General features: G+C 54.4%; 1 protein-coding gene across 1 annotated transcript; it reads left to right on the forward strand.

Annotated features, from left to right (window-relative positions):
* Positions 1-100: 100 nt before the first annotated feature.
* uxt (ubiquitously-expressed, prefoldin-like chaperone) lies at positions 101-24391 on the forward strand. The gene is made up of 6 exons (XM_063034833.1): positions 101-600; positions 6031-6112; positions 8208-8275; positions 8538-8645; positions 15446-15509; positions 22457-24391. The coding sequence occupies exons 1-6, from the start codon at positions 521-523 to the stop codon at positions 22517-22519; spliced, it is 465 nt and encodes a 154-aa protein (XP_062890903.1). The 5' UTR covers positions 101-520; the 3' UTR covers positions 22520-24391.
* The last annotated feature ends 1014 nt before the right edge of the window (positions 24392-25405 follow it).

Raw genomic sequence — 25405 nt, forward strand, 5'->3', positions numbered from 1 at the left:
TTTATATATGATCGCCTGATGTTTTTAAGATAAAGTTTATTCCACGCAGCCAATCAGGCATATTTGCCTTGCTAGCATCACCCAATCGAATCACACGTCGCATTTTATATCAAGCTCCGCGCTCATCCAATTGGAACTCACGTTACTTAGGCGTCCCCACGTGCCATCAATATGAAGGGATGGATGAACTGGCAAAATGCGGCTAATACCCAATGACGTTTCAGAAAATCAACTGGCCCAATCAGCATGTCGTACAAGTCATATTTTCTCCTGAATACGGTAGCGAATCACAGCTGAGAATCTATACCAACTGTCCAATGGTATTGGCTACTCGGGCCCTGACGACCAAGCTGAACCAATCAGCTTTACGATCAACCGTCCATTCCCGTTGAGCGGACCGGCCCCTTTAGCGGAAGCCATCCAATCGAGGATAATCAGAGGTGATCCGCTCCCACCAATGGGGTTACGGGCGCTGCCGGGGTTGGCCAATTAGACCGCAGTACGCCCCCGGTGACCGGTGATGGCGGCGTCTGCGGGAGTTGGAGGGAAGGTTCTGGAATACGAGGCTTTCGTCAACGACGTCCTCAAGCGGGATCTCAAGTGAGGGAGGGCAGGGGGAGAGTGAGGGAGGGCAGGGGGAGAGTGAGGGACGGTAGGGCGGGGGTGGAGGTGGAAGTGGGAGGGTGAGAGGAGGGGATGGGGAGGGTAGGGGTGAGGTGAGAGAAGAGGGAGGGATGAGGGGAGGGGGAGAGGGAGGGATGAGGGGAGGGGGAGAGGGAGGGATGAGGGGAGGGGGAGAGGGAGGGATGAGGGGAGGGGGAGAGGGAGGGATGAGGGGAGGGGGAGAGGGAGGGATGAGGGGAGGGGGAGAGGGAGGGATGTGGGGAGGGGGAGAGGGAGGGAGGGATGAGGGGAGGGGGAGAGGGAGGGAGGGATGAGGGGAGGGGGAGAGGGAGGGAGGGATGAGGGGAGGGGGAGAGGGAGGGAGGGATGAGGGGAGGGGGAGAGGGAGGGATGAGGGGAGGGGGAGAGGGAGGGATGTGGGGAGGGGGGAGAGGGAGGGATGGGGGGAGGGGGGAGAGGGAGGGATGTGGGGAGGGGGGAGAGGGAGGGATGTGGGGAGGGGGGAGAGGGAGGGATGTGGGGAGGGGGAGAGGGAGGGATGTGGGGAGGGGGAGAGGGAGGGATGAGGGGAGGGGGGAGAGGGAGGGATGAGGGGAGGGGGGAGAGGGAGGGATGAGGGGAGGGGGGAGAGGGAGGGATGTGGGGAGGGGAGAGAGGGAGGGATGAGGGGAGGGGGGAGAGGGAGGGATGTGGGGAGGGGGGAGGGATGTGGGGAGGGGGAGGGATGAGGGGAGGGGGGATGGGGAGGGATGAGGGGAGGGGGAGAGGGATGAGGGGAGGGGGAGAGGGATGAGGGGAGGGGGAGAGGGATGAGGGGAGGGGGAGAGGGAGGGATGGGAGGAGTGGGGGAGGAGGGGAGAGGGAGGGGGGTAGAGGTGAGGTGAAGGGGAGTGAGGGGAGGAGGAGAGAAGGGGATGGTAGGGGTGAGGTGAAGGGGAGTGAGGGGGAGGGGGAGAGATGGTAGGGCAGGGGGTGGAGGTGGAAGAGAGGGGAGTTGATGAGGGAGGGTAGGGGGTGAGAGAGATGGTAGGGTAGAGGGGGAGGGGAAGAGGTGAGGGGGAAGGAGGGTAGGGGACGGGGTGGGGGAGGGAGTAGGGAAGGGGAGGGTGGTGAGGGTAGCTAGGTGAGAGGAGGATGGGGAGGGGAGAGGCTAGGGGAGAAAGAGGGAGTGGGGAGGGGAGTGGAGGAAGTGGGGGAAGAATGGGAATCGGATGCTAAGTGGGTTTCTCCTGGGCTTCTGAGCAGTCTGGGCTCTGGATTGAGGAGTCGGGGTCAAGGTCAGGCGGGGGTGCAGAATCTGGGTTGTGGGGTGGGGACTGTGTGTCTGAGGGGAGGGTTCCAGGGATGGTCCAGGGGTTTGAGCTCTGGGTTGGTCTGGCACCTGGAGTTGGAGTAGCAGATGTTGCAGCTTGCTCCAGGATCAGATCAGGGCTGTGGAGTTGCAGAGTCAGAGTTGTATAGTACAGAAGCAGGCTCTCCAGCCCAGCTGCTCCATGTTTCCCTGAGCCACTCTCATTTGGCCCGCGTCTATCTAAACCATTTCCCATTGTTATGTACCCCGTAACTGGGTTGCCAAACCAGCAGAAATGGATCACTCAGTTGGAGTCTGGAGTACTAGAACTAAGAAAGTTTTATTAAAGAAACAAGCAACACAGTAATGGAAAGGATAATAAATGCAGCAGTTCAGCAATGATAAACACACATGTGCACAGAATTGAGATAACAGGATCAATCAAGCTCTATCGTTGTCTAGGGGTAAATGATCAATTTCAAAGTGACACAAAGTCCAGTTCAATTTAGTTCAGTTTGCAGTAATCGTTGCCATGGCGATGGACAACGTGGGGAGAGAGAGAGAGAACGAGAACAACTGATCATTCAAAACGGCTTCCACTCACAGACCGGCGGGATGGCTCACAAGCAGCTTTTGGGTGGGTCCTTTGTGATGTCACCTGAGGTCACCGACTGTGACCCCTCCTCCAGATGCGGTCGATCCTCTGCAGTGAACCCCGGCACCCAGGCAAGGGCGGACACACACCGGGTTCCCGCTGATCGTACCTTTCCACCCTGTGCGTTTATGGCCCGGTACTTCCCACCGACTCGTGAGAGGCGTACCGCTTCCAGGGTCTCGTTACCTCGGGTGTCGTGTGTGTCCTGCCTTAGCGAACCTGTCCCTTTTTATCCCCCTGCTGGGGTATCGCCTGTCCATCACTTCAAACAGTTCAGGGTTCAAAGGGGGAGCCGCTCTTGACAATACCCAGACTGATGGCTCCTTCATTAACATCTCCAAATGCTGCTTCATTGTTCCTTATCTCTCCCTCCCCTGAGGACAGGTGGCAGACCAACTGCTGATGCCACTGTTGCAAGCCCAGGCCAGCAAACATCTTAATTTATGTGTATTCTCGTCACACCATCTGCAGAGAGCTCCAGGTGTTTTTCAAATATTGTTAATGTACTTGCCTCAACCAGGTCCTCTGGTCCACCTACCCACCACCCTCAGTGTGGAAGAAGTTGCCCCTCAGGTTTCTGTTAAATCTTTACCTGGGTGAGAGACAATGAACATCACCCACCATATTGGCATCCCTCATGGTTGTATAGACCTCTTTCAGACTACCCCTGGGTCTCCTTCACTTCAGCAAAAACAGTCCCAGTCCCGATAACACACTCAGTTTCTTGTTTTATAATGATTGTGCACCCTCTCCAACCTAACAATGTCCTTGCTAATGCTGTGTGAGCGGAACAGCACACAGTTCTCCCAGTGTGGTCTCCCCAACTGTGTACAGCTGTAACACGACAACCTAGTTCCTGTACTCAGTACCCTGATCACAACATAAGCCTGCCTATGTTTGGCCTGTATCCCTTCAAACATTTCTTATCCGTGTACCTGCCCAATGGTCTTTTAGAAAGTCGAACGTTACAGTACAGTACAGGCCCTTCACTCAAGACGCTTCAACCAAATCTAACCCATCCCTCTAAATATCTTTTAAATGTCCCCAATCTGCTGCTACCAACACCGCTGGCAGGGCATTCCACACACCCACCAATCTGTGTTTTTAAAAAAACTACTACTGACATCACCCCGAAACTCTCCTCCAATCACCTTAAAATTATGCCCCCTTGTTTTAGCCAATTCCACCCTTGGTAAAAGTCTCTTCACTTAATCTGTGACACTTGTCATCTTGTACACCTCTGTCAAGTCACCTCTCAGCCTCCTTCACTCCAAAGAGAAAAGCCCTAGCTCGCTCAACCTATCCTGATAAGACATTTGAAATAATAAATGCTTTTAAACGTTGTTCATGTACCTGCCTCAGAAATGACCTTGTTCCATATACCGTCCACACTCTGTGTGAAGAAGTTACCCCTCAGGCCTCTTCACCTCTCACCCAAAACCCTTTGCTTTTGATTCCCTTACATGGGTAAAAGAGTGTGGACCCTATCGATGCTCCTCGTGATTTTATACACTACTACAACTTCCTTTGCTCCAAGGCACAAGACCAAAGAGAAAGGAGCAGAATTAGGCCAATTGACCCATCAAGTCATAACTGATCCTTTATCCCTCTCTCCCCCATTCTGCCTTCTCCCCATAACCTTTGATGCCCTGACTTGTCAAGAATCTATTAACCTCTGCTTTAAGTATACTCCACGGCCATCTGTGTCAATAAATTCCACAGATTCACCACCGTTTGACCAAGGAAATTCCTCCTCATCTCTGTTCTAAATGGACATCACCTCCACATGCATGCTGTCTAGGCCTTTTAATATTCCATAGGTTTCAATGAGATCTCCCTCTCAGTCTTCTAAATACCAGTGAGTACGGAGTGAGGAGCCATCAAACACTCCTCATACATTAACCCTTTCATTCCTGGATCATGCTTGTGAATCTCTGTAATGTTAGCATATCCCTTCTTGAATAAGGGGCCCCAAACTACTCAATACTCTTAAAGTGTAGTCTGGCCAGTGCCTTATAAAGCCTCAGCATTACATCCTTGTTTTTTTTTACTATTCTAGTCCTCTCGAAATTAATGATAACAATGCACTTGCCTTCCTCACTACCAAATCAACCTGCAAGGTTCCCCAGTCCCTTTGCAGTTCTGATGTTTGAATTTTCTGCACATTCCATCTGCCACTTCTTTGCCCATTTTCTCAATCTACTTTACGTACTTAGTCATAGTCATAGTTTATTGATCCCGGGGAAAATTGGTTTTTGTTACAGTTGCCCCATAAATAATACTTCTGCAGCCTCTCTGCTTTCTCAACACTACCTGCCCCTCCACCTACCTTCGTATTGTCCACAAACTTGGCCACAATGACACCAATTCCATTAACCAAATCATTGACATAGAACATGAAAAGAATTGGTCCCAATACCAACCCCTGTGGAACACCACTCGTCACTAGCAGCTAACCAGAAAAGGCTCCCTTTATTCCCATTCTCTATCCCCTCCCAATCAGCTAATCCATACTAGAATCTTTCCTGTGATACAATGGGCTTTTACCTTGTTAAGCAGCCTCATGTGACACCTTCTGAAAATCCCAACTACACCAGATCAGTCAATTCTCCTTTGTCTATCCTGCTCGTGATTTCCTCAAAAGAGTTCTAACAGATTTGTCAGGCAAGTTTTCCCTTGAGGAAACCTTGCTGACGTTGGTCTATTTTTATCATGTGCCTCCCCCAGTACCCCAAAACCTCATCCTTAATAATGGACTCCGATATCTTCCCAGCCATTGAAGTCAGTCCTTTCTTAATGAGTAGAGTGACATTTGAATAAGTTCCTCACCTGCTCTCAATTCCTAACCCTAACACTCGGCACCGGAGACTTGACAAATTCTAATGAATCATCTCTGCACTCTTCCACCTTAATGATGTCTGTCTTCAGGGCAGCATGTTCATGTGGGAGCGATCAGGGTTCAATATGAACGTTCCGCTGTCTGTGAGGAATTTGTATGTTCACCCCATGACTGTGGGCTTTCCTCTGCGCTTCCATGTTCCTGCCTGGGGTTAGTGAGGTGTGCACATGCCCTGTTGGCTCCCCAGCACCTCCTCGGACCGTTGGTTGTTGATGCAAACAAGACATTTCACTGTATGTTTCGTTGTACATGTGACAAAACATCTCCCTTGAACAACCAAATGACCTGCTTGTGCTGCTAAGTGTGGGGTAATACTGACCTACAGGGACGTTACTAGGACCAGAGGGAGAGACTGGACTGTTTTCCCGGGGGGAGGAAGGATGTGGGGTGGTCTTCTGACTGATCGATTTTCCACCTCTCTCCTCTTTCTTCCATCTGACCCATTTCACTCTTCTCTTTCTTCCTCTGTCTTTCCCCCCCATCTCCGCCCTTCTCCTCTTACCCCACCCCCCCCCTTGTGTCCCTGATTCCAACCCTATTCTCCCCCTCCCCTCCTCTCAGGAAGGTTCTGGATCAGCGTGATGAGGTGTACGAGAAGATTGCCCAGTACCTTCAGCTGAAGAATGTCATAGAGAGACTGCAGGTATCTACCTATGGGTACAGAGGCAGGAGCATCCCATGGACCCCTCCTCACAGGGTTGGGGCATTACCCCTGGCATTACTGAGGGTCACCGTACTGAGAAAATATGGCCCTGTTACAGAAGCAGCAAGCAGGGAGTGTCGCTGTGTGGGGGGGCAGTGAGGAGGGAGCATCGTTCTGTGGGGGGGCGGTGAGGAGGGAGTGTCGCTGTGTGGGAGGGGCAGTGAGGAGGGAGCATCGTTCTGTGGGGGGGCGGTGAGGAGGGAGTGCCGTTCTGTGGGAGGGGCAGTGAGGAGGGAGCATCGTTCTGTGGGAGGGGCAGTGAGGAGGGAGCATCGTTCTGTGGGGGGGCGGTGAGGAGGGAGCATCGTTCTGTGGGAGGGGCGGTGAGGAGGGAGCATCGTTCTGTGGGGGGGCGGTGAGGAGGGAGTGCCGTACTGTGGGGGGGGCAGTGAGAAGGGAGCATCGTTCTGTGGGGGGGGTGGTGAGGAGGAAGCATCGTTCTGTGGGGGGGCGGTGAGGAGGGAGCATCGTTCTCTGGGAGGGGCGGTGAGGAGGGAGTGCTGTTCTGTGGGAGGGGCAGTGAGGAGGGAGCATCGTTCTGTGGGAGGGGCGGTGAGGAGGGAGCATCGTTCTGTGGGGGGGGCGGTGAGGAGGGAGCATCGTTCTGTGGGAGGGGCAGTGAGGAGGGAGCATCATTCTGTGGGAGGGGCGGTGAGGAGGGAGCATCGTTCTGTGGGAGGGGCGGTGAGAAGGGAGCATCGTTCTGTGGGAGGGGCGGTGAGGAGGGAGCATCATTCTGTGGGGGGGGCGGTGAGGAGGGAGCATCGTTCTGTGGGGGGGGCGGTGAGGAGGGAGTGCCGTTCTGTGGGAGGGGCAGTGAGGAGGGAGCATCGTTCTGTGGGAGGGGCGGTGAGGAGGGAGCATCGTTCTGTGGGAGGGGCGGTGAGGAGGGTGCATCGTTCTGTGGGAGGGGCGGTGAGGAGGGAGTGCTGTTCTGTGGGAGGGGCGGTGAGGAGGGAGTGCCGTTCTGTGGGAGGGGCGGTGAGGAAGGAGTGCCGCTGTGTGGGGGGGGCGGTGAGGAGGGAGTTCTGTTCTGTGGGAGGGGCGGTGAGGAGGGAGTGCCGCTGAGGAGGGAGCATCGTTCTGTGGGGGGGGCGGTGAGGGAGCATCGTTCTGTGGGAGGGGCGGTGAGGAGGGAGTTCTGTTCTGTGGGAGGGGCGGTGAGGAGGGAGTGCTGTTCTGTGGGAGGGGCGGTGAGGAGGGAGCATCGTTCTGTGGGAGGGGCGGTGAGGAGGGAGTGCCGTTCTGTGGGAGGGGTGATGTGGGGGAAGCTCCATGTTGTGGGAGGGGCGGTGAGGAGGGAGTTCTGTTCTGTGGGAGGGGCGGTGAGGGAGCATCATTCTGTGGGGGGGGCGGTGAGGAGGGAGCATCGTTCTGTGGGGGGGGCGGTGAGGAGGGAGTGCCGTTCTGTGGGAGGGGCAGTGAGGAGGGAGCATCGTTCTGTGGGAGGGGCGGTGAGGAGGGAGCATCGTTCTGTGGGAGGGGCGGTGAGGAGGGTGCATCGTTCTGTGGGAGGGGCGGTGAGGAGGGAGTGCTGTTCTGTGGGAGGGGCGGTGAGGAGGGAGTGCCGTTCTGTGGGAGGGGCGGTGAGGAAGGAGTGCCGCTGTGTGGGGGGGGCGGTGAGGAGGGAGTTCTGTTCTGTGGGAGGGGCGGTGAGGAGGGAGTGCCGCTGAGGAGGGAGCATCGTTCTGTGGGGGGGGCGGTGAGGGAGCATCGTTCTGTGGGAGGGGCGGTGAGGAGGGAGTTCTGTTCTGTGGGAGGGGCGGTGAGGAGGGAGTGCTGTTCTGTGGGAGGGGCGGTGAGGAGGGAGCATCGTTCTGTGGGAGGGGCGGTGAGGAGGGAGTGCCGTTCTGTGGGAGGGGTGATGTGGGGGAAGCTCCATGTTGTGGGAGGGGCGGTGAGGAGGGAGTTCTGTTCTGTGGGAGGGGCGGTGAGGGAGCATCATTCTGTGGGGGGGCGGTGAGGAGGGAGCATCGTTCTGTGGGAGGGGTGGAGAGGAGGGAGTGATGATGCTCTGTGTCTCACCTCACACCAGGAGTCAGATGAGCAGCAGCTGAAGATGGAGGTGGACCTGGGCTGTAACTTCTATGTACAGGCGAAGGTGTGAGTAGAGAGGCGGAACCATGGCCTCCTTCCTGTTCTGTGCCCCCCTCCCCTCACCCTCCTGTTCACCAACACAGAGCAGCTCCCCATCCCCCAACACCCGACGTTCAAGAGCCCTCTGACTCTGTAGCCGCTCCAGCCCATACACTCCACCCTGTCTCCGACCATTTTCTCCCCTCCCCATCCCTGTGAGCCCCTCCCTGAGGCACGTGTTGTGAGTGACCCTCTTGTGGCTCTGAGCAGACATTCTGTCTTCCCACAGTCCTGATGCCTCGAAGATCTTCCTTCTGGTGGGTTACGGGTTCTATGTGGAGTTCACGTTGCCTGAAGCACTGCGCTTCATCGAGAGGAAATCACAGCAGTTGTCTGAGTGAGTGTCTGTGTCTGCCGGCCTCGTCTCCGGAGAACCATCCTGCTCGGAGGTTTGGGACCCTCTGTAGGATGACCAGAACCCACCTTGTCTGACCCTGGAGGGAGTGCCGTGCTCCCTTTCAACACACTCTTCCCAGAGGGAAGGACTTTCCAGTGTCCTGGATGACTGTGGTGTCACCTTTGTAATCCCCTCCCTCCCCTGCTCCCCTCCTTGTCTCTGCTACGCCCTTCCCTGTCTCTGTGCTCCCCTCCTTCCCGTACACCCCTCCCCATATCTGTAACACCCTTACGCCCCTCCCCGTCTCTGTGATTCCCCTCATTCCTCTACTCCCCTCCTCCTCTACACCCCTCCCTGTCTCAGTGACCCCCACCCTCCCATACAGCTCCTGTATGACCTCCTCCCTCTCCATCGCTGTGACCTCCCCCCCATGCCCCTCCCCGTCACTGTGACCAGTTCTCTCCCCTACACCCCTCCCCATCTGTGACTCCCTTCTTTCTCTACAGTCCTCCCTGTCTTCACTATCCCTTTTCCCTACACAGCCCGCCCTCCTCTGGTCTCTGTGACTCCTCTCCCTCCTTTACACCTCTTCCAGTCTCTGCAACGCTGCCTCCCCCTACCCCTCCCCGCTACACCCCTCCTTGTCTCTGTGTCCTCTCACCCTTCCCATCTTTGTAACTGCCTTCTGCTGTGCACCCTACCCAGCTCTGTGGCCTCCTCTGGCTTCCGCACTTATCCCCATATTCCTCTCTCCATCCCCAAAGCACTCTTGTCTCTGATATCCTTGTGCCCATTGAGTGGAAAATTCCCGAGTCCAGTCCCAGGTGCACCCTCCCTTAGATACTGAGTCCAGGATAGATGCGGAGTGCCCAGCACCGCAGCAAGCCCCTTTCGCCTTTCATGTTACTGCCTATCCCTGAACCATCTTGGCCAGATCTCCCATACCAATATGGAACACAGGAGTATAGGCCCCTCTGCACATCATGTATACATAACTAATTAAAAACCAATTGAAACTAATCCCTTCTGCCTACATAATGTCAATATTCATCCACTCCTTGCCTGTTAAACGCCTCTATCATATCTGCCTCCACCAGGACATTCCAGTCACCCACCACAAAATTTACCCCGCACGTCTTTCAACTTACTCCCTTTACCTTAAATACACGCCCTGTCATCTTAGTCATTGTAAAAGATACTGGCTTCTACACTATGTGTGCCTGTTGTGAAACCATAAGAGATAGGAGCAGAATTGGGCCATTTGTCCCGTTGCCTGCTCCACATTCCATCATGGCTGATTTATCATTCCTCAGCCCCCATTCTCCTGACTTCTCCCCGTAATCTTTGATGCCTTTACTGATAAGGAACATAACAATCTTTGCTTTAAATATACACAATGACTTGACCTACATTGCTGCTTGTGGCAGTGAATTCTACAATTCACCATTCTCTGGCTAAAAAAATTCTTCCACATCTCTGGTCTAAATGGAGGCTGTGTCTAGATTCCTTCTCTATCAGAAACATCCTGTCCACATCCACTCTTATGTTCAATAGGTTTCATTGAGAACTCCCCCCACCCCCGTTCTTCTCAACTCCAGTGAGTGCAGGCCTAGAGCCTTCAAACACTCCTCATATGTTAACCCTTATATTCCTGGGATTATTCTTGCGCACCTTCTCTGAACCTTTTCCAATGCCAGCACATCCTTCCTCAGATAGGGGCCCACAACTTGGGGAGCGGTCTGATCAATGCCTTATAAAGCCTCCTTACTTTTACATTCTAATCCTCTTGAAATGAATGGTAACATTACATTTGCCTTCCTCAGTACCATCTCAACCTGCAAGTTAACCTGCACAGCGATCCACCAGCCTCCATGCCCAGCAGATAATTCTTGAAACTTCTGCCATCTTCAACGTGATCCCATGACCAAGCATGTCTTTCGCCCCCTCCTCCCTTCTGCTTTCCTCAGAGATCACTCCCTACGCGACTCCCTTGTCCATTCGTCCCTCCCTACTGATCTCCCGCCTGGCACTTATCCTTGCAAGCGGAACAAGTGCCACACCTGCTCCTACACCTCCTCAGGGCCCTAAACAGTCCTTCCAGGTGAGGTGACACTTCACCTGTGAGTCTGTTGGGGTCATATACTGTGTCCGATGCCCCCATTGTGGCCTCCTGTATATCGGTGAGACCCGATGTCGATTGGGAGACCACTTTGCCGAGCACCTACGCTCCATCTGTCAGAAAAAGCGGGATCTCCCAGTGGTCACCCATTTTAATTCCACTTCCCATTCCCATTCCGATACGTCTGTCCATGGCCTCCTCCACTATCGAGGTGAGGCCAGACTTCGGTTGGAGGAACAATATCTTATATTCCGTTTGGGTAACCTCCAACCTGATGGCATGAACATGAATTTTTCAAACTTCGGTCATGCCCCCACTCACCATTTCCCATCCCCTTTTCCCCTGCTCATTTTATCTCCTTGCCTGTCCATCGCCTCCCTCTGGTGCTCCTTCCCCCCCCCCCCCCCTTTCTTCCATGGCTTTCTGTCTCTTTCAGCAATTTACTTCCCAGCTCTTTACTTCACCCCTCCCCCTTCAGGTTTCACCTGTCACCTTGTGTTTCTCTCCCCCACCTTTCAAATCTACTCCTCAGCTTTTTTTCTCCAGTCCTGCTGAAGGGTCAAAATGTCAACTGTACTCTTTTCATATATGCTGCCTGGCCTGCTGAATTCCTCTAACATTCTGTGTGCGTTGCAAGGACTCGCAAGTGCTTTTGCACCTCTGATTTCTGAATTTAGTCTGAAAATAGTCTGTCTTATTCGTTTTACCAAAGTGCATGACCATATGCTTCCCGACACTGTCTGTCTTCATCCAAATCATTGACATATGATTCAGATGAAGGCCCGCAACATTATACCTGCCAATCTCTAACTGTACGACAAGATCATCTACGTTATACTGTTTGAAAAGAAGTTGTCTCGAAACTGACCCCTATTCTGAGGCAGTGTCCTCCAAGCCATTGCTGTACTGCCATCATCCCTGCCAGTGTCTCCTTCCTATCAACTTTAGGCAGCTCCCCTCTCATGCCTCTGTAATTCCTTTTCTACACTGTAATACTGGTACATCTGACTTAAGCTTCTCCCTCTCAAACTGCAGGGTGAATTCGATCATGTTATGATCACTGTCTCTTAAGGGTTCCTTTACCTTAAGCTCCCTAATCAAATCGTGTTCAAACCACAACACTAAACCAGAATAGTTTATCCCCTAGTGGGATGGACCACAAGCTGCTCTATAAAGCCGTCTTGTAGGCATTCTACAAATAGCCACTCCTGAGATCCAGCACCAATCTGATTTTTCCCAATCTACCCTTTTGTATGCCTTTTCTATCTCCCATTGTAGTTTGTAGTGCACATCCTGGCTACTATTTGTAGGCCTATATATAACTCCCATCGGGGTCTTTTTACCCTTGCAATTTCTGAACTCTACCCACAAGGATTCTACATCTTCCAATCCTGTCACCTCTTTCTAATGATTCAATTGGAATTTCTAACATCAGAACCATGCCACCTCCTCTGCCTACCTGCCTGTGCTTTTAATGCAATGTGTATCTTTGAATGTTAGGCTCCCAACTATGATCTCTTCAGCCACTACTCGGAGATGCCTGCAACATCACATCTGCCAATGTCTAACTGTGCTACAAGATCTATCTTATTCCATATACTGTGTGCATTCAAATATAACACCTTCTGTGCTATATTCATCACCCGATTCAATTTTTTTCCTCATGTTACTGTCTTTTTATTTATTTTGTAATCTTTCCTTCCCTTTACTTTATCCTTAATTTTTCCTAACTGTTGAACTTGCTATTTAGTTTAAAAACAGATTTCAACTGATCCCACTAAATGTAAATTTGCCCTATCATATTCCTCATAACTGCCCCACCTTCTGTCCTATTACTCCAGTTCCCACCCCCTGCCAAATTAGTTTATACCTTCAACAAATCAAGCAAACCTGCCTGCAAGAATATTGGGCCCCCTCGAGTTCGGGTGTAACACGTACTTTTTGTACAGGTCATACCTTCCCCAGAAGAGATCCCAATGATCCAGAAATCTGATAGCCTGCCCCTACACCAACTCCTCAGCCACATGTTTATCTGCCCAGACATATTACTCTTGCGCGTGGCACAGACAGCAGTCCAAAGGTCCTGCTTTTCAACTTTCTATCCAGGTCCCTAAATCCTCTCCATGACCTCATCCCTTTTCCTACCTATTTCATTGGTGCCAATATATACCATGTCTTCTGGCTGCTTTGGAATGCTGTGTACCCCATCTGAGACATCCTTGACCTTGGCAGCCGGGAGGCAACGTATCATCTGGGTGTCTCTTTCACACCGACTGAATCTCCTGTCTGCTCCTCAGCTATGAAATCCCCTATCACTGTTGCCCTCCGCTTCTCCCTCTTATGCTTGTGACGCGTGTCCTCTAATCCAGGCAGCATTCTAGTGAACTCATCTCACCCTCTCCAAAGCCCCCACGCCCTTCCTGCAACAGAGCGACCAGGACTGAACGCAGTACTCCAGATGTGGCGTAGTTGTTGTTTATAAAGTTGCAACATAACTTCCTGACTCTTGAACTCAGTTCCTCCACTAATAAAGGCAAAGCATGTTGTATGCCTTCTTTACCACCCTCGAGACCTACAGCAGTCCCGAGGGTCTGTGCTGACTAAGGTGCTACTTGAGCCCATTCCCATGTGCCTGTGATTGGCCTACAACCCTCTAAACCTTTCGTATCCAAGTCCTGTCCATGTGCCTTTTCGGTATGCTGATGCTACTCGGGAGAGCTTCAGCTGGTTTGGCAGGGGGCTGGGAGCCGCAGCCCCAGCTCAGTAAGGACAGGATAGAAGGGGCCGTACTGGACCTGGTGTTGGATAATGAGCCTGACCAGGCGACTGACCTTTCAGTTTCGGAACAGCAACCATAATCCTTAACTTTCAAGGTGGTTATAGATATGATGGGTATGGTCCTTGTGGGAGAATCTTAAATTGGAGTAGAGCGAATTACAGGGGCATTCGGCAGAAACTAAGAAGCGTTAATTGGGAACACCTTTTCTCTGGCAAGTCCACATCAGACATATGGAGGGTGTTTAAAGATCAATTGCACAGAGTACAGGAAAGGTATGTTCATGTTAGAAGGAAGGACAGGGATGGAATGATAGGAGAACCTTGGATGTCCAAAGTGGTGATGAATTTTGTCAAGAAGGAAAAGATGGTAAAGCTTTGGAAGTTAGAATGAAACGCACACAAGGAGTATAAAGAACCGGAAAAGAACTAAAGAAGGGAATTAGGAAGCCAGGGGGGACCATGAAAAGTCCTTGGCAAGTAGGATTAAGGTGAAACACAAGGCATTCTATACATACATCAAGAGCAAGAAGTTAACTAGGGAGAGGGTGAGACATTTGCTTGGATGCAGAGAATGTGAGTGAGGTACTTTGCTTCAGTATTTACCAAGGAAAAGGATATTGAGGACAAGGAAATCAGTGCTGAGTGTATGAACACTTTAGGGTGTTTAGAGGTCAAGAAGGAGGAAGTTTTGGGCCTCCTAAAGAGTATTGAGATGGATAAGTCCCCAGGCCTGATGGGATTTACCATAGGTTATTGAAGGAGGCAAGAGACTACATTGCTGGGCCCTTGACCCAAGTCCTCTCTAGACACAGGCAAGGTCCCGGAGGACTGGTGAGTGGCTAATGTTGTACCTCTATTTCAGAAAGGAACAAGAGAAAATCCTGGAAACTATGGACTGGTGAGTCTGAGATCAGTTGTAGAGAAAATCCTTAGGGCTAGATTATATCTGCATTTGGGAACCCATGTCCTAATTAGGGAGAACCTGCAGGTTAGGTCATGCCTTACCAACCTGATTGAGTTTTCTGACAAGATGACGAGAGATTGATGGGGGTAGGGCAGTGGATGCTGTCTACATGGATTTTAGTAAAGGTGTTTGACAAGGTCCATCATGGGAGGCTGATCCAGAAGGTTAAGATGCAGGGGATCTGCAGTGAATTGGCTGTTTTTCAGAACTGGCCTGCACTTCGAAGACAATAGTGTTTGAAGGGACTTCGAGCTGGAGGTTTGACCGGGATCTGTGCTGGGACCTCTGCTGTTTGTGATGTTTACATATAATTGACCTGGATGAAAATGTAGATGGGTGGTCAGTCTCTGGATGAACCAAGGTTGGTGCTATTGTGGATAGTGTAGAAAACTGGCAAAGAATACAGCACGATACAGATCAGTTGGAGTTGTGGGCAGAGAAATACCAGATGGAGTTTAACCCAGATAAATGTGGGGTGTGGCACCTTGGTAGGGCAAATGCGAGGAAACTGTGCTGTTATGAGTAAGATCCTTGACAGTGTTACTGAACAGAGAGATCTTAGGATCCAAGTTCATATCTTCTTGAAAGTGGCTACACAGGTCGATGAAGTGGTTAAGAAGACCTTTTATTTGAGTTCAAAGGTCAGGAGGTTAGGTTGCAACTTTATAAACTCTGGTTTGGCCACATCTGGAGTATTGCGTACAGTCCTGGTTTCCCCACTATGTTTCAGCTTTGGAGAGGGCTTACCAGGTTGCTGCCTGGTTTAGAGGACACGAGCTATTACGAGTGGCTGGATAAACTTGGGATGCCCTGGGGTGACAGCCGTCCGTGCCTCCGCCACCAGTTAGAGGGGAAGACAGGAACGCCCTGGGTTTTGGGGAGGGCGATCCCGCTGAGGAGACAGTGTAATTGACGTGATGCCTGGTTCTTGCATTGCAGGGTGGCGGAAAAGCTGAGTAAGGACTCGGCCAAGATCAAGGGCAACATACGCATGGTGCTGCAGGTGAGGGGCTCGGCACAGTGGTGGGGTGGGGAGGTAGAGCAACAGGGGGGTTGTCGTGGGCCGGGAGAGTGGGGAGGGAACGACTTGTCTGGGAGGTAGGGATCGGAGGTGAAGAATGTGAGCAGTGAGAAATGGGAGGTGTCTGTTAGGGGTGGTATGTGGGTGGGAGGTCATGGGGTTCCATTGGTCCAAAAAGTTGAAGGGTGACAGTCCTGGGGATGCGGTATTTGGTTGATGGGGATGGGCATTGGTTTGTGGGTTTGGTCCCAGGGGTGGTGTGTTTGGTCAGTTTGGATGGTGTGTTTGGTCTGTGGGGGTGGTGCGTTTGGTCAGTGGGGGTGGTCCCGGGATGTTGTGTTTGGTCAGTGGGGGTGGTCCCGGGATGTTGTGTTTGGTCTGTGGGGGTGGTCCTGGGGATGGTGTGTTTGGTCTGTGGGGGTGGTCCCGGGATGTTGTGTTTGGTCTGTGGGGGTGGTCCTGGGGGTGGTGTGTTTGGTCAGTGGGGGGGTGGTGTGTTTGGTCAGTGGGGGGGGGTGTGTTTGGTCAGTGGGGGGGGTGGTGTGTTTGGTCAGTGGGGGGGTGGTGTGTTTGGTCAGTGGGGGTGGTCCCGGGATGTTGTGTTTGGTCAGTGGGGGGGGTGGTGTGTTTGGTCAGTGGGGGGGGGTGTTTGGTCAGTGGGGGAGGTGGTGTGTTTGGTCAGTGGGGGGGGTGGTGTGTTTGGTCAGTGGGGGTGGTCCCGGGATGTTCTGTTTGGTCAGTGGGGGGGGTGGTGTGTTTGGTCAGTGGGGGGGGTGGTGCGTTTGGTCAGTGGGGGGGGTGGTGTGTTTGGTCAGTGGGGGTGGTGTGTTTGGTCAGTGGGGGTGGTGTGTTTGGTCAGTGGGGGGGTGGAGTGTTTGGTCAGTGGGGGTGGTCCCGGGATGTTGTGTTTGGTCAGTGGGGGGGGGTGTGTTTGGTCAGTAGGGGGGGGTGGTGTGTTTGGTCAGTGGGGGGGGTGGTGTGTTTGGTCAGTAGGGGGCGTGTGTTTGGTCAGTGGGGGGGTCTCGGGATGTTGTGTTTGGTCAGTGGGGGGGGTGGTGTGTTTGGTCAGTGGGGGTGGTCTCGGGATGGTGCGTTTGGTCAGTGGGGGGGTGGTGTGTTTGGTCAGTGGGGGTGGTCTCGGGATGTTGTGTTTGGTCAGTGGGGGGGGTGGTGTGTTTGGTCAGTGGGGGTGGTCTCGGGATGGTGTGTTTGGTCAGTAGGGGGGTGGTGTGTTTGGTCAGTGGGGGTGGTCTCGGGATGGTGTGTTTGGTCAGTGGGGGGGGTGGTGTGTTTGGTCAGTGGGGGGGGTCTCGGGATGTTGTGTTTGGTCAGTGGGGATGGTGTGTTTGGTCAGTGGGGGTGGTCTCGGGATGGTGCGTTTGGTCAGTGGGGGGGGTGGTGTGTTTGGTCAGTGGGGGTGGTCTCTGGATGGTGCGTTTGGTCAGTGGGGGGGTGGTGTGTTTGGTCAGTGGGGGTGGTCTCGGGATGGTGTGTTTGGTCAGTGGGGGGGTCTCGGGATGTTGTGTTTGGTCAGTGGGGGGGGTGGTGTGTTTGGTCAGTGGGGGGGTGTGTTTGGTCAGTGGGGGGGGTGGTGTGTTTGGTCAGTGGGGGTGGTCCCGGGATGTTGTGTTTGGTCAGTGGGGGGGGTGGTGTGTTTGGTCAGTGGGGGGGTGGTGTGTTTGGTCAGTGGGGATGGTGTGTTTGGTCAGTGGGGATGGTGTGTTTGGTCAGTGGGGGGGTGGTGTGTTTGGTCAGTGGGGGGGGTCTCGGGATGTTGTGTTTGGTCAGTGGGGGGTGGTGTGTTTGGTCAGTGGGGGTGGTCTCGGGATGGTGCGTTTGGTCAGGGGGGGGTGGTGTGTTTGGTCAGTGGGGGTGGTCTCGGGATGGTGCGTTTGGTCAGTGGGGGGGTGGTGTGTTTGGTCAGTGGGGGGGGGGACCCGGGATGTTGTGTTTGGTCAGTGGGGGGGGTGTGTTTGGTCAGTGGGGGTGGTGTGTTTGGTCAGTGGGGGGGGTGGTGTGTTTGGTCAGTGGGGGGCGTGTGTTTGGTCAGTGGGGGGGTGTGTTTGGTCAGTGGGGGGGTGTGTTTGGTCAGTGGGGGGTGGTCCCGGGATGTGGTGTTTGGTCAGTGGGGGGGGTGTGTTTGGTCAGTGGGGGGGGGGTCCTGGGATGTTGTGTTTGGTCAGTGGGGGTGGTGTGTTTGGTCAGTGGGGGGGGGGTCCCGGGATGTTGTGTTTGGTCATTGGGGGGGGGTGTTTGGTCAGTGGGGGTGGTGTGTTTGGTCAGTGGGGGGGGTGATGCGTTTGGTCAGTGGGGGGGGGTCTCGGGATGTTGTGTTTGGTCAGTGGGGGGGGTGGTGTGTTTGGTCAGTGGGGGTGGTCTCGGGATGGTGCGTTTGGTCAGTGGGGGGGGTGGTGTGTTTGGTCAGTGGGGGTGGTCTCGGGATGGTGCGTTTGGTCAGTGGGGGGGGTGTTTGGTCAGTGGGGGGGTGGTGTGTGGTTAGTGGGGGTGGTCTCGGGATGGTGCGTTTGGTCAGTGGGGGGGTCTCGGGATGTTGTGTTTGGTCAGTGGGGGGAGTGGTGTGTTTGGTCAGTGGGGGGGGTGGTGTGTTTGGTCAGTGGGGGGGGTGGTGTGTTTGGTCAGTGGGGGTGGTCCCGGGATGTTGTGTTTGGTCAGTGGGGGGGGGTGTGTTTGGTCAGTGGGGGTGGTCTCGGGATGGTGCGTTTGGTCAGTGGGGGGGGTCTCGGGATGTTGTGTTTGGTCAGTGGGGGGGTGGTGTGTTTGGTCAGTGGGGGTGGTCCCGGGATGTTGTGTTTGGTCAGTGGGGGGGGGTGTGTTTGGTCAGTGGGGGTGGTGTGTTTGGTCAGTGGGGGGGGGGGTCCGGGATGTTGTGTTTGGTCAGTGGGGGGGGTGTGTTTGGTCAGTGGGGGGGGGTGTGTTTGGTCAGTGGGGGGGGTTTGGTCAGTGGGGGGGTGTGTTTGGTCAGTGGGGGTGGTGTGTTTGGTCAGTGGGGGGGGTGGTGTGTTTGGTCAGTGGGGGGGGTCCCGGGATGTTGTGTTTGGTCAGTGGGGGGGGGTGTGTTTGGTCAGTGGGGGGGGGTCCCGGGATGTTGTGTTTGGTCAGTGGGGGGGTGGTGTGTTTGGTCAGTGGGGGTGGTCTCGGGATGGTGCGTTTGGTCAGTGGGGGGGGTCTCGGGATGTTGTGTTTGGTCAGTGGGGGGGTGGTGTGTTTGGTCAGTGGGGGGGTGTGTTTGGTCAGTGGGGGGGTGGTGTGTTTGGTCAGTGGGGGGGGTGTTTGGTCAGTGGGGGTGGTCCGGGATGTTGTGTTTGGTCAGTGGGGGGGGTGGTGTGTTTGATCAGTGGGGGGGGTGTGTTTGGTCAGTGGGGGGGTGATGCGTTTGGTCAGTGGGGGGGTCTCGGGATGTTGTGTTTGGTCAGTGGGGGGGTGGTGTGTTTGGTCAGTGGGGGTGGTCTCGGGATGGTGCGTTTGGTCAGTGGGGGGGTGGTGTGTTTGGTCAGTGGGGGTGGTCTCGGGATGGTGGGGGTGGGGGGGTCTCGGGATGTTGTGTTTGGTCAGTGGGGGGGTGGTGTGTTTGGTCAGTGGGGGGGTGTGTTTGGTCAGTGGGGGGGTGGTGTGTTTGGTCAGTGGCGGGGGGTGTTTGGTCAGTGGGGGTGGTCCCGGGATGTTGTGTTTGGTCAGTGGGGGGGGTGGTGTGTTTGATCAGTGGGGGGGGTGTGTTTGGTCAGTGGGGGGGTGATGCGTTTGGTCAGTGGGGGGGGTCTCGGGATGTTGTGTTTGGTCAGTGGGGGGGGTGGTGTGTTTGGTCAGTGGGGGTGGTCTCGGGATGGTGCGTTTGGTCAGTGGGGGGGTGGTGTGTTTGGTCAGTGGGGGTGGTCTCGGGATGGTGCGTTTGGTCAGTGGGGGGGGTCTCGGGATGTTGTGTTTGGTCAGTGGGGGGGTGGTGTGTTTGGTCAGTGGGGGGGTGTGTTTGGTCAGTGGGGGGGTGGTGTGTTTGGTCAGTGGCGGGGGGTGTTTGGTCAGTGGGGGTGGTCCCGGGATGTTGTGTTTGGTCAGTGGGGGGGGTGGTGTGTTTGATCAGTGGGGGGGGTGTGTTTGGTCAGTGGGGGGGTGATGCGTTTGGTCAGTGGGGGGGGTCTCGGGATGTTGTGTTTGGTCAGTGGGGGGGGTGGTGTGTTTGGTCAGTGGGGGTGGTCTCGGGATGGTGCGTTTGGTCAGTGGGGGGGTGGTGTGTTTGGTCAGTGGGGGTGGTCTCGGGATGGTGCGTTTGGTCAGTGGGGGGGGTCTCGGGATGTTGTGTTTGGTCAGTGGGGGGGTGGTGTGTTTGGTCAGTGGGGGGGTGTGTTTGGTCAGTGGGGGGGTGGTGTGTTTGGTCAGTGGGGGGGGGTGTTTGGTCAGTGGGGGTGGTCCCGGGATGTTGTGTTTGGTCAGTGGGGGGGGTGTGTTTGGTCAGTGGGGGGGGGTCCCGGGATGTTGTGTTTGGTCAGTGGGGGGGGTGTGTTTGGTCAGTGGGGGGGGTCCCGGGGGGGGTGTTGTGTTTGGTCAGTGGGGGGGGTGTGTTTGGTCAGTGGGGGTGGTCTCGGGATGGTGCGTTTGGTCAGTGGGGGGGGTGGTGTGTTTGGTCAGTGGGGGTGGTCTCGGGATGGTGCGTTTGGTCAGTGGGGGGGTGGTGTGTTTGGTCAGTGGGGGGGTGGTGTGTTTGGTCAGTGGGGGTGGTCTCGGGATGGTGCGTTTGGTCAGTGGGGGGGTCTCGGGATGTTGTGTTTGGTCAGTGGGGGGGGTGGTGTGTTTGGTCAGTGGGGGGGTGTGTTTGGTCAGTAGGGGGGTGGTGTGTTTGGTCAGTGGGGGGGGGTTTGGTCAGTGGGGGTGGTCCCGGGATGTTGTGTTTGGTCAGTGGGGGGGGTGGTGTGTTTGGTCAGTGGGGGGGGTGTGTTTGGTCAGTGGGGGGGGTGGTGTGTTTGGTCAGTGGGGGTGGTGTGTTTGGTCAGTGGGGGGGGTGGTGTGTTTGGTCAGTGGGGGGGTGTGTGTGGTCAGTGGGGGGGTGTGTTTGGTCAGTGGGGGGGTGGTGTATTTGGTCAGTGGGGGGGGGGTTTGGTCAGTGGGGGTGGTCCCGGGATGTTGTGTTTGGTCAGTGGGGGGGTGGTGTGTTTGGTCAGTGGGGGGGGGGTGGTGTGTTTGGTCAGTGGGGGTGGTCTCGGGATGGTGAGTTTGTTCAGTGGGGTTGGTCTCGGGATGTTGTGTTTGGTCAGTGGGGGGGTGGTGTGTTTGGTCAGTGGGGTGGTGTGTTTGGTCAGTGGGGGGGTGGTGTGTTTGGTCAGTGGGGGGGGGTGTTTGGTCAGTGGGGGTGGTCCCGGGATGTTGTGTTTGGTCAGTGGGGGGGGGTGTGTTTGGTCAGTGGGGGGGGTGTGTTTGGTCAGTGGGGGGGTGATGCGTTTGGTCAGTGGGGGGGGTCTCGGGATGTTGTGTTTGGTCAGTGGGGGGGGTGGTGTGTTTGGTCAGTGGGGGTGGTCTCGGGATGGTGCGTTTGGTCAGTGGGGGGGTGGTGTGTTTGGTCAGTGGGGGTGGTCTCGGGATGGTGCGTTTGGTCAGTGGGGGTGGTCTCGGGATGGTGCGTTTGGTCAGTGGGGGGGTCTCGGGATGTTGTGTTTGGTCAGTGGGGGGGGTGGTGTGTTTGGTCAGTGGGGGTGGTCCCGGGATGTTGTGTTTGGTCAGTGGGGGGGGGTGTGTTTGGTCAGTGGGGGTGGTGTGTTTGGTCAGCGGGGGGTGGTGGTGTGTTTGGTCAGTGGGGGGTGTGTGTTTGGTCAGTGGGGGGGTTGTTTGGTCAGTGGGGGTGGTGTGTTTGGTCAGTGGGGGGGGTGGTGTGTTTGGTCAGTGGGGGGGGTGTGTTTGGTCAGTGGGGGGGGTCCCGGGATGTTGTGTTTGGTCAGTGGGGGGGGTGTGTTTGGTCAGTGGGGGGGGGTCCCGGGATGTTGTGTTTGGTCAGTGGGGTGGGGGTCCCGGGATGTTGTGTTTGGTCAGTGGGGGGGGGTGTGTTTGGTCAGTGGGGGTGGTCTCGGGATGGTGCGTTTGGTCAGTGGGGGGGGTGGTGTGTTTGGTCAGTGGGGGTGGTCTCGGGATGGTGCGTTTGGTCAGTGGGGGGGTGGTGTGTTTGGTCAGTGGGGGGGTGGTGTGTTTGGTCAGTGGGGGTGGTCTCGGGATGGTGCGTTTGGTCAGTGGGGGGGGTCTCGGGATGTTGTGTTTGGTCAGTGGGGGGGTGGTGTGTTTGGTCAGTGGGGGGGTGTGTTTGGTCAGTGGGGGGGTGGTGTGTTTGGTCAGTGGGGGGGGGTTTGGTCAGTGGGGGTGGTCCCGGGATGTTGTGTTTGGTGAGTGGGGGGGGTGGTGCGTTTGGTCAGTGGGGGGGTGGTGTGTTTGGTGAGTGGGGGGGGTGTGTTTGGTCAGTGGGGGGGGTGGTGTGTTTGGTCAGTGGGGGTGGTGTGTTTGGTCAGTGGGGGGGTGGTGTGTTTGGTCAGTGGGGGGGTGTGTTTGGTCAGTGGGGGGGTGGTGTGTTTGGTCAGTGGGGGGGGGGGTTTGGTCAGTGGGGGTGGTCCCGGGATGTTGTGTTTGGTCAGTGGGGGGGGTAGTGTGTTTGGTCAGTGGGGGGGGTGGTGCGTTTGGTCAGTGGGGGGGGGGTGTGTTTGGTCAGTGGGGGTGGTGTGTTTGGTCAGTGGGGAGGTGTGTTTGGTCAGTGGGGATGGTGTGTTTGGTCAGTGGGGGTGGTCTCGGGATGGTGCGTTTGGTCAGTGGGGGGGGGGTGGTGTGTTTGGTCTGTGGGGGTGGTCCCGGGATGTTGTGTGGTCAGTTTGGATGGTGTGTTTGGTCGGTGTGATTTTGTGTGTTTTACTCTCCACTGACAGGATCCCTCTCTCTATACACAGGCTCTTTGTGAACTCCAGGGAATCAAAGACCTGCCTGTGGAAGGCAGGAGTGAAATTTTGTGATGAGATGAGCTGAGGGATGGTGATCACAACTGGGCTGTCACATGTCCCAGTGCCAGGCAGTGCAAAGCTTACACAGAGGAAGATGTGCATATCATTCGGAACATGTCTGGTTACATAACTGTCGTTACCACAAAGTGATCTTCCCTTCATCCTGAGCATGGTCTGCTCCTCACCAAGTTATGGACCTCATCCAATTCAACCAGCAGGAACGCAGGATAAAAGCTCATGCTTATTTTCCTAAATTGGCAGATTTTTGGTGATCAGTATCGCACTTAGTTTGTGGAGAGATTTTGAAGAGCAAACTACAAACTAACCTTTCCTCTCATGAACATGTTAACAGTTTTTTTTAATAACCCATGCCCCGGCATTGTTCGATAGGAGCTTTTCTCTGTGACCCCGGGAGTGTGTGAAGGGACAATGTAGAGGGAGTTTCACTCTGTGTCTGACCCCGGGAGTCTGTGATGAGACAGTGTGGAGGGAGCTTCACTCTGTGTCTGACCCCGGGAGTGTGTGATGAGACGGTGTGGAAGGAGCTTCACTCTCTGTCTGACCCCGGGAGTGTGTGATGGGACGGTGTGGAAGGAGCTTCACTCTCTGTCTGACCCCGGGAGTGTGTGATGGGACGGTGTGGAGGGAGATTCACTCTGTGTCTGACCCCGGGAGTGTGTGATGGGACGGTGTGGAGGGAGCTTCATTCTCTGTCTGACCCCGGGAGTGTGTGATGGGACCGTGTGGAGGGAGCTTCACTCTGTGTCTGACCCCGGGAGTGTGTGAGGGGACGGTGTGGAGGGAGCTTCACTCTGTGTCTGACCCCGGGAGTGTGTGATGAGACGGTGTGGAGGGAGCTTCACTCTGTGTCTGACCCCGGGAGTGTGTGATGGGAGACTAACTGATTTGTTTTTATTTCTGTGTCTGTAGTAAGGAAATGTAAAATTATAATGACATTTATTTTTTGGCTTCTTTCACCTCTCCCCTCCCCCCCTTTTGTTTGTGTTCTCTCAGTTAGAAATAGTTTTATTAAAGTACTGGGAGTCGTTGGGCACCACATCCTCAGAGCAGCACTCAGGCATAGTCATACTTTCAGAGGAGGGGCAGGCGGTCGGCTTGGCCAGGACCCTTGATAGACTGTGAATGGCCACCTTCTCCAGGCCAGGAGCATTTGACCCCCAAGTCCCTGATGTAAAGGGGGAAGACTGCCATATAGAGGAGTCTCCTCTGAGGATCCCTTTGCTGCCAGGCACCACACTGTCCAGATGGCATTCAAGGGTGAGGGAATGGAGAGTGTTGGGACGCAGACCATACAGGTGTCAGCTCTGTATGACGTGGAACAGCAATGGAGGCATTTCCAGAGGAAAATTTAAAGTGTGGGAACACCTTCCCAGAAGAGTTAGGGGACTTGGGCCATTGAATATTTCTGGCTGGTTCAGCCCTCTGGAAGTCATGTTCACCATGAACCCCGTGACACATCAGGGCATTCATCTTGCCCTCTACTGTCTGCAGCCAGATCTCACCAACTGCAGTAATGGCACGGACAATGTTGGATGTGTGTCGGTGGAGGGGTAGGTATCGCCCTGCGTCTCTGACCAACCTTCCTCTGCTCTGAGCAGGGAATACTTACTCGATCTGAAAACTGCCATGTAAAAATTTTCTGCGCTACCTTAAATGTTTTTGTAAAACATCAAACAGAAATCACAAGACAAGTAAACAATGTCAGGCGGTCAAGCACAATGGCAAAAGTAAAATGTAATGTTTTGTCTAGCAGGCTGGCAGTTTATTAGCAATGAGCTACCAACGTCCATTCTGTGTTTATTGTTAAAATTGTAACAGCACTGACAATGTAAAAATGTTGATTCAGTAAAATCTTTCAAATAAGGGTTGTGGTATGTTCACTATTTATGGGTTATGTTCATGAACACATAATTACAGGGTATTTCACAATTATATTAACCTTTTAAAAAACTTCCATCTGCGCATCAGCAGAAGCTCTGTGCACGGGAGCATTTCAGTTACTGTGGGGTGGTGCAGCTTAGAATGCCCCTGACCCACCTTATACCCACGGCTGTGACATGTCTCAGTCTGGCAGCCCAAAATCTGAGGGGTCAGCAGGGCTTCACCCATTTCTGCCTTCACTTCCAAATTCTATCAGATTGGCTGGTGTGGAGATCATGAAGCAATAAATTGTATTTATAATCAACTCCTATACAAACCCTCCTTGTCTCTCAGTCCCTCCCCAATTCTCACACCTCCTCTGGCTCCTCCCCATCTGTCCCCCACACCCCTGCCCTCCTGTAGTCCCCCGAGTTCAGCTCCTTCCTCATCCTTTCCGGTTCACTGGGTGAGTCTGCCCAGTCAGTGTGGGCCAGCTGGGCTGTTGCAATGGGCACAGTCCCTTGGTGAATTTACGATGGTGTTCCCTCTCCCCCCGCAAAACAGCAAAACATGACTTTCAAAAACCTTTTATAAAAAAAAATTGGGAATTTCTGCAGTATCTTCAAGTAATAACCATAGAGAGGCAGTTTTGGAAATTATGGATTATTCACTGGTGAATTAATGGATTGACAGTAGCCAATAAAAAGGGTCCAGCGGGGCAGCCATTCGGCATAGGGCTGGCTGAGGTGAAGTTTGTTTTCCTTCATTTTTATTGCACAGTTAGAGCAGTGGTGTGCTCCTCTTGTGGGTGATGAAATTCAGGAAGATCACCGGTGTCCCTGAAGACTACAGCTGCGAGAAGTGCATTGGACTGCAGCTTCTTACAGACCGTGTTGATGGGATCTGGAGGCGGATGAATGTGGGAGGGTGAAGTGTTAATGGACAGGAGGTACAGGATGATTATCACATCCAAGCTGCAGGGGGCAGGTAGATGGTGACCATCTAGGAGTGGAAAAG

The sequence above is a fragment of the Mobula hypostoma genome, chromosome 28 (genome assembly GCF_963921235.1).
Source record: "Mobula hypostoma chromosome 28, sMobHyp1.1, whole genome shotgun sequence".
NCBI lineage: Eukaryota > Metazoa > Chordata > Chondrichthyes > Myliobatiformes > Myliobatidae > Mobula > Mobula hypostoma.

Excerpts from the sequence above, each read along its gene's own strand:
- uxt (XM_063034833.1), top strand. The coding sequence starts at position 521 with ATGGCGGCGTCTGCGGGAGTTGGAGGGAAGGTTCTGGAATACGAGGCT. Across the intron at positions 601-6,030 it reads GTCCTCAAGCGGGATCTCAA|GAAGGTTCTGGATCAGCGTG; the intron begins GTGAGGGAGGGC and ends CCCTCCTCTCAG. Across the intron at positions 8,646-15,445 it reads AAATCACAGCAGTTGTCTGA|GGTGGCGGAAAAGCTGAGTA; the intron begins GTGAGTGTCTGT and ends CTTGCATTGCAG.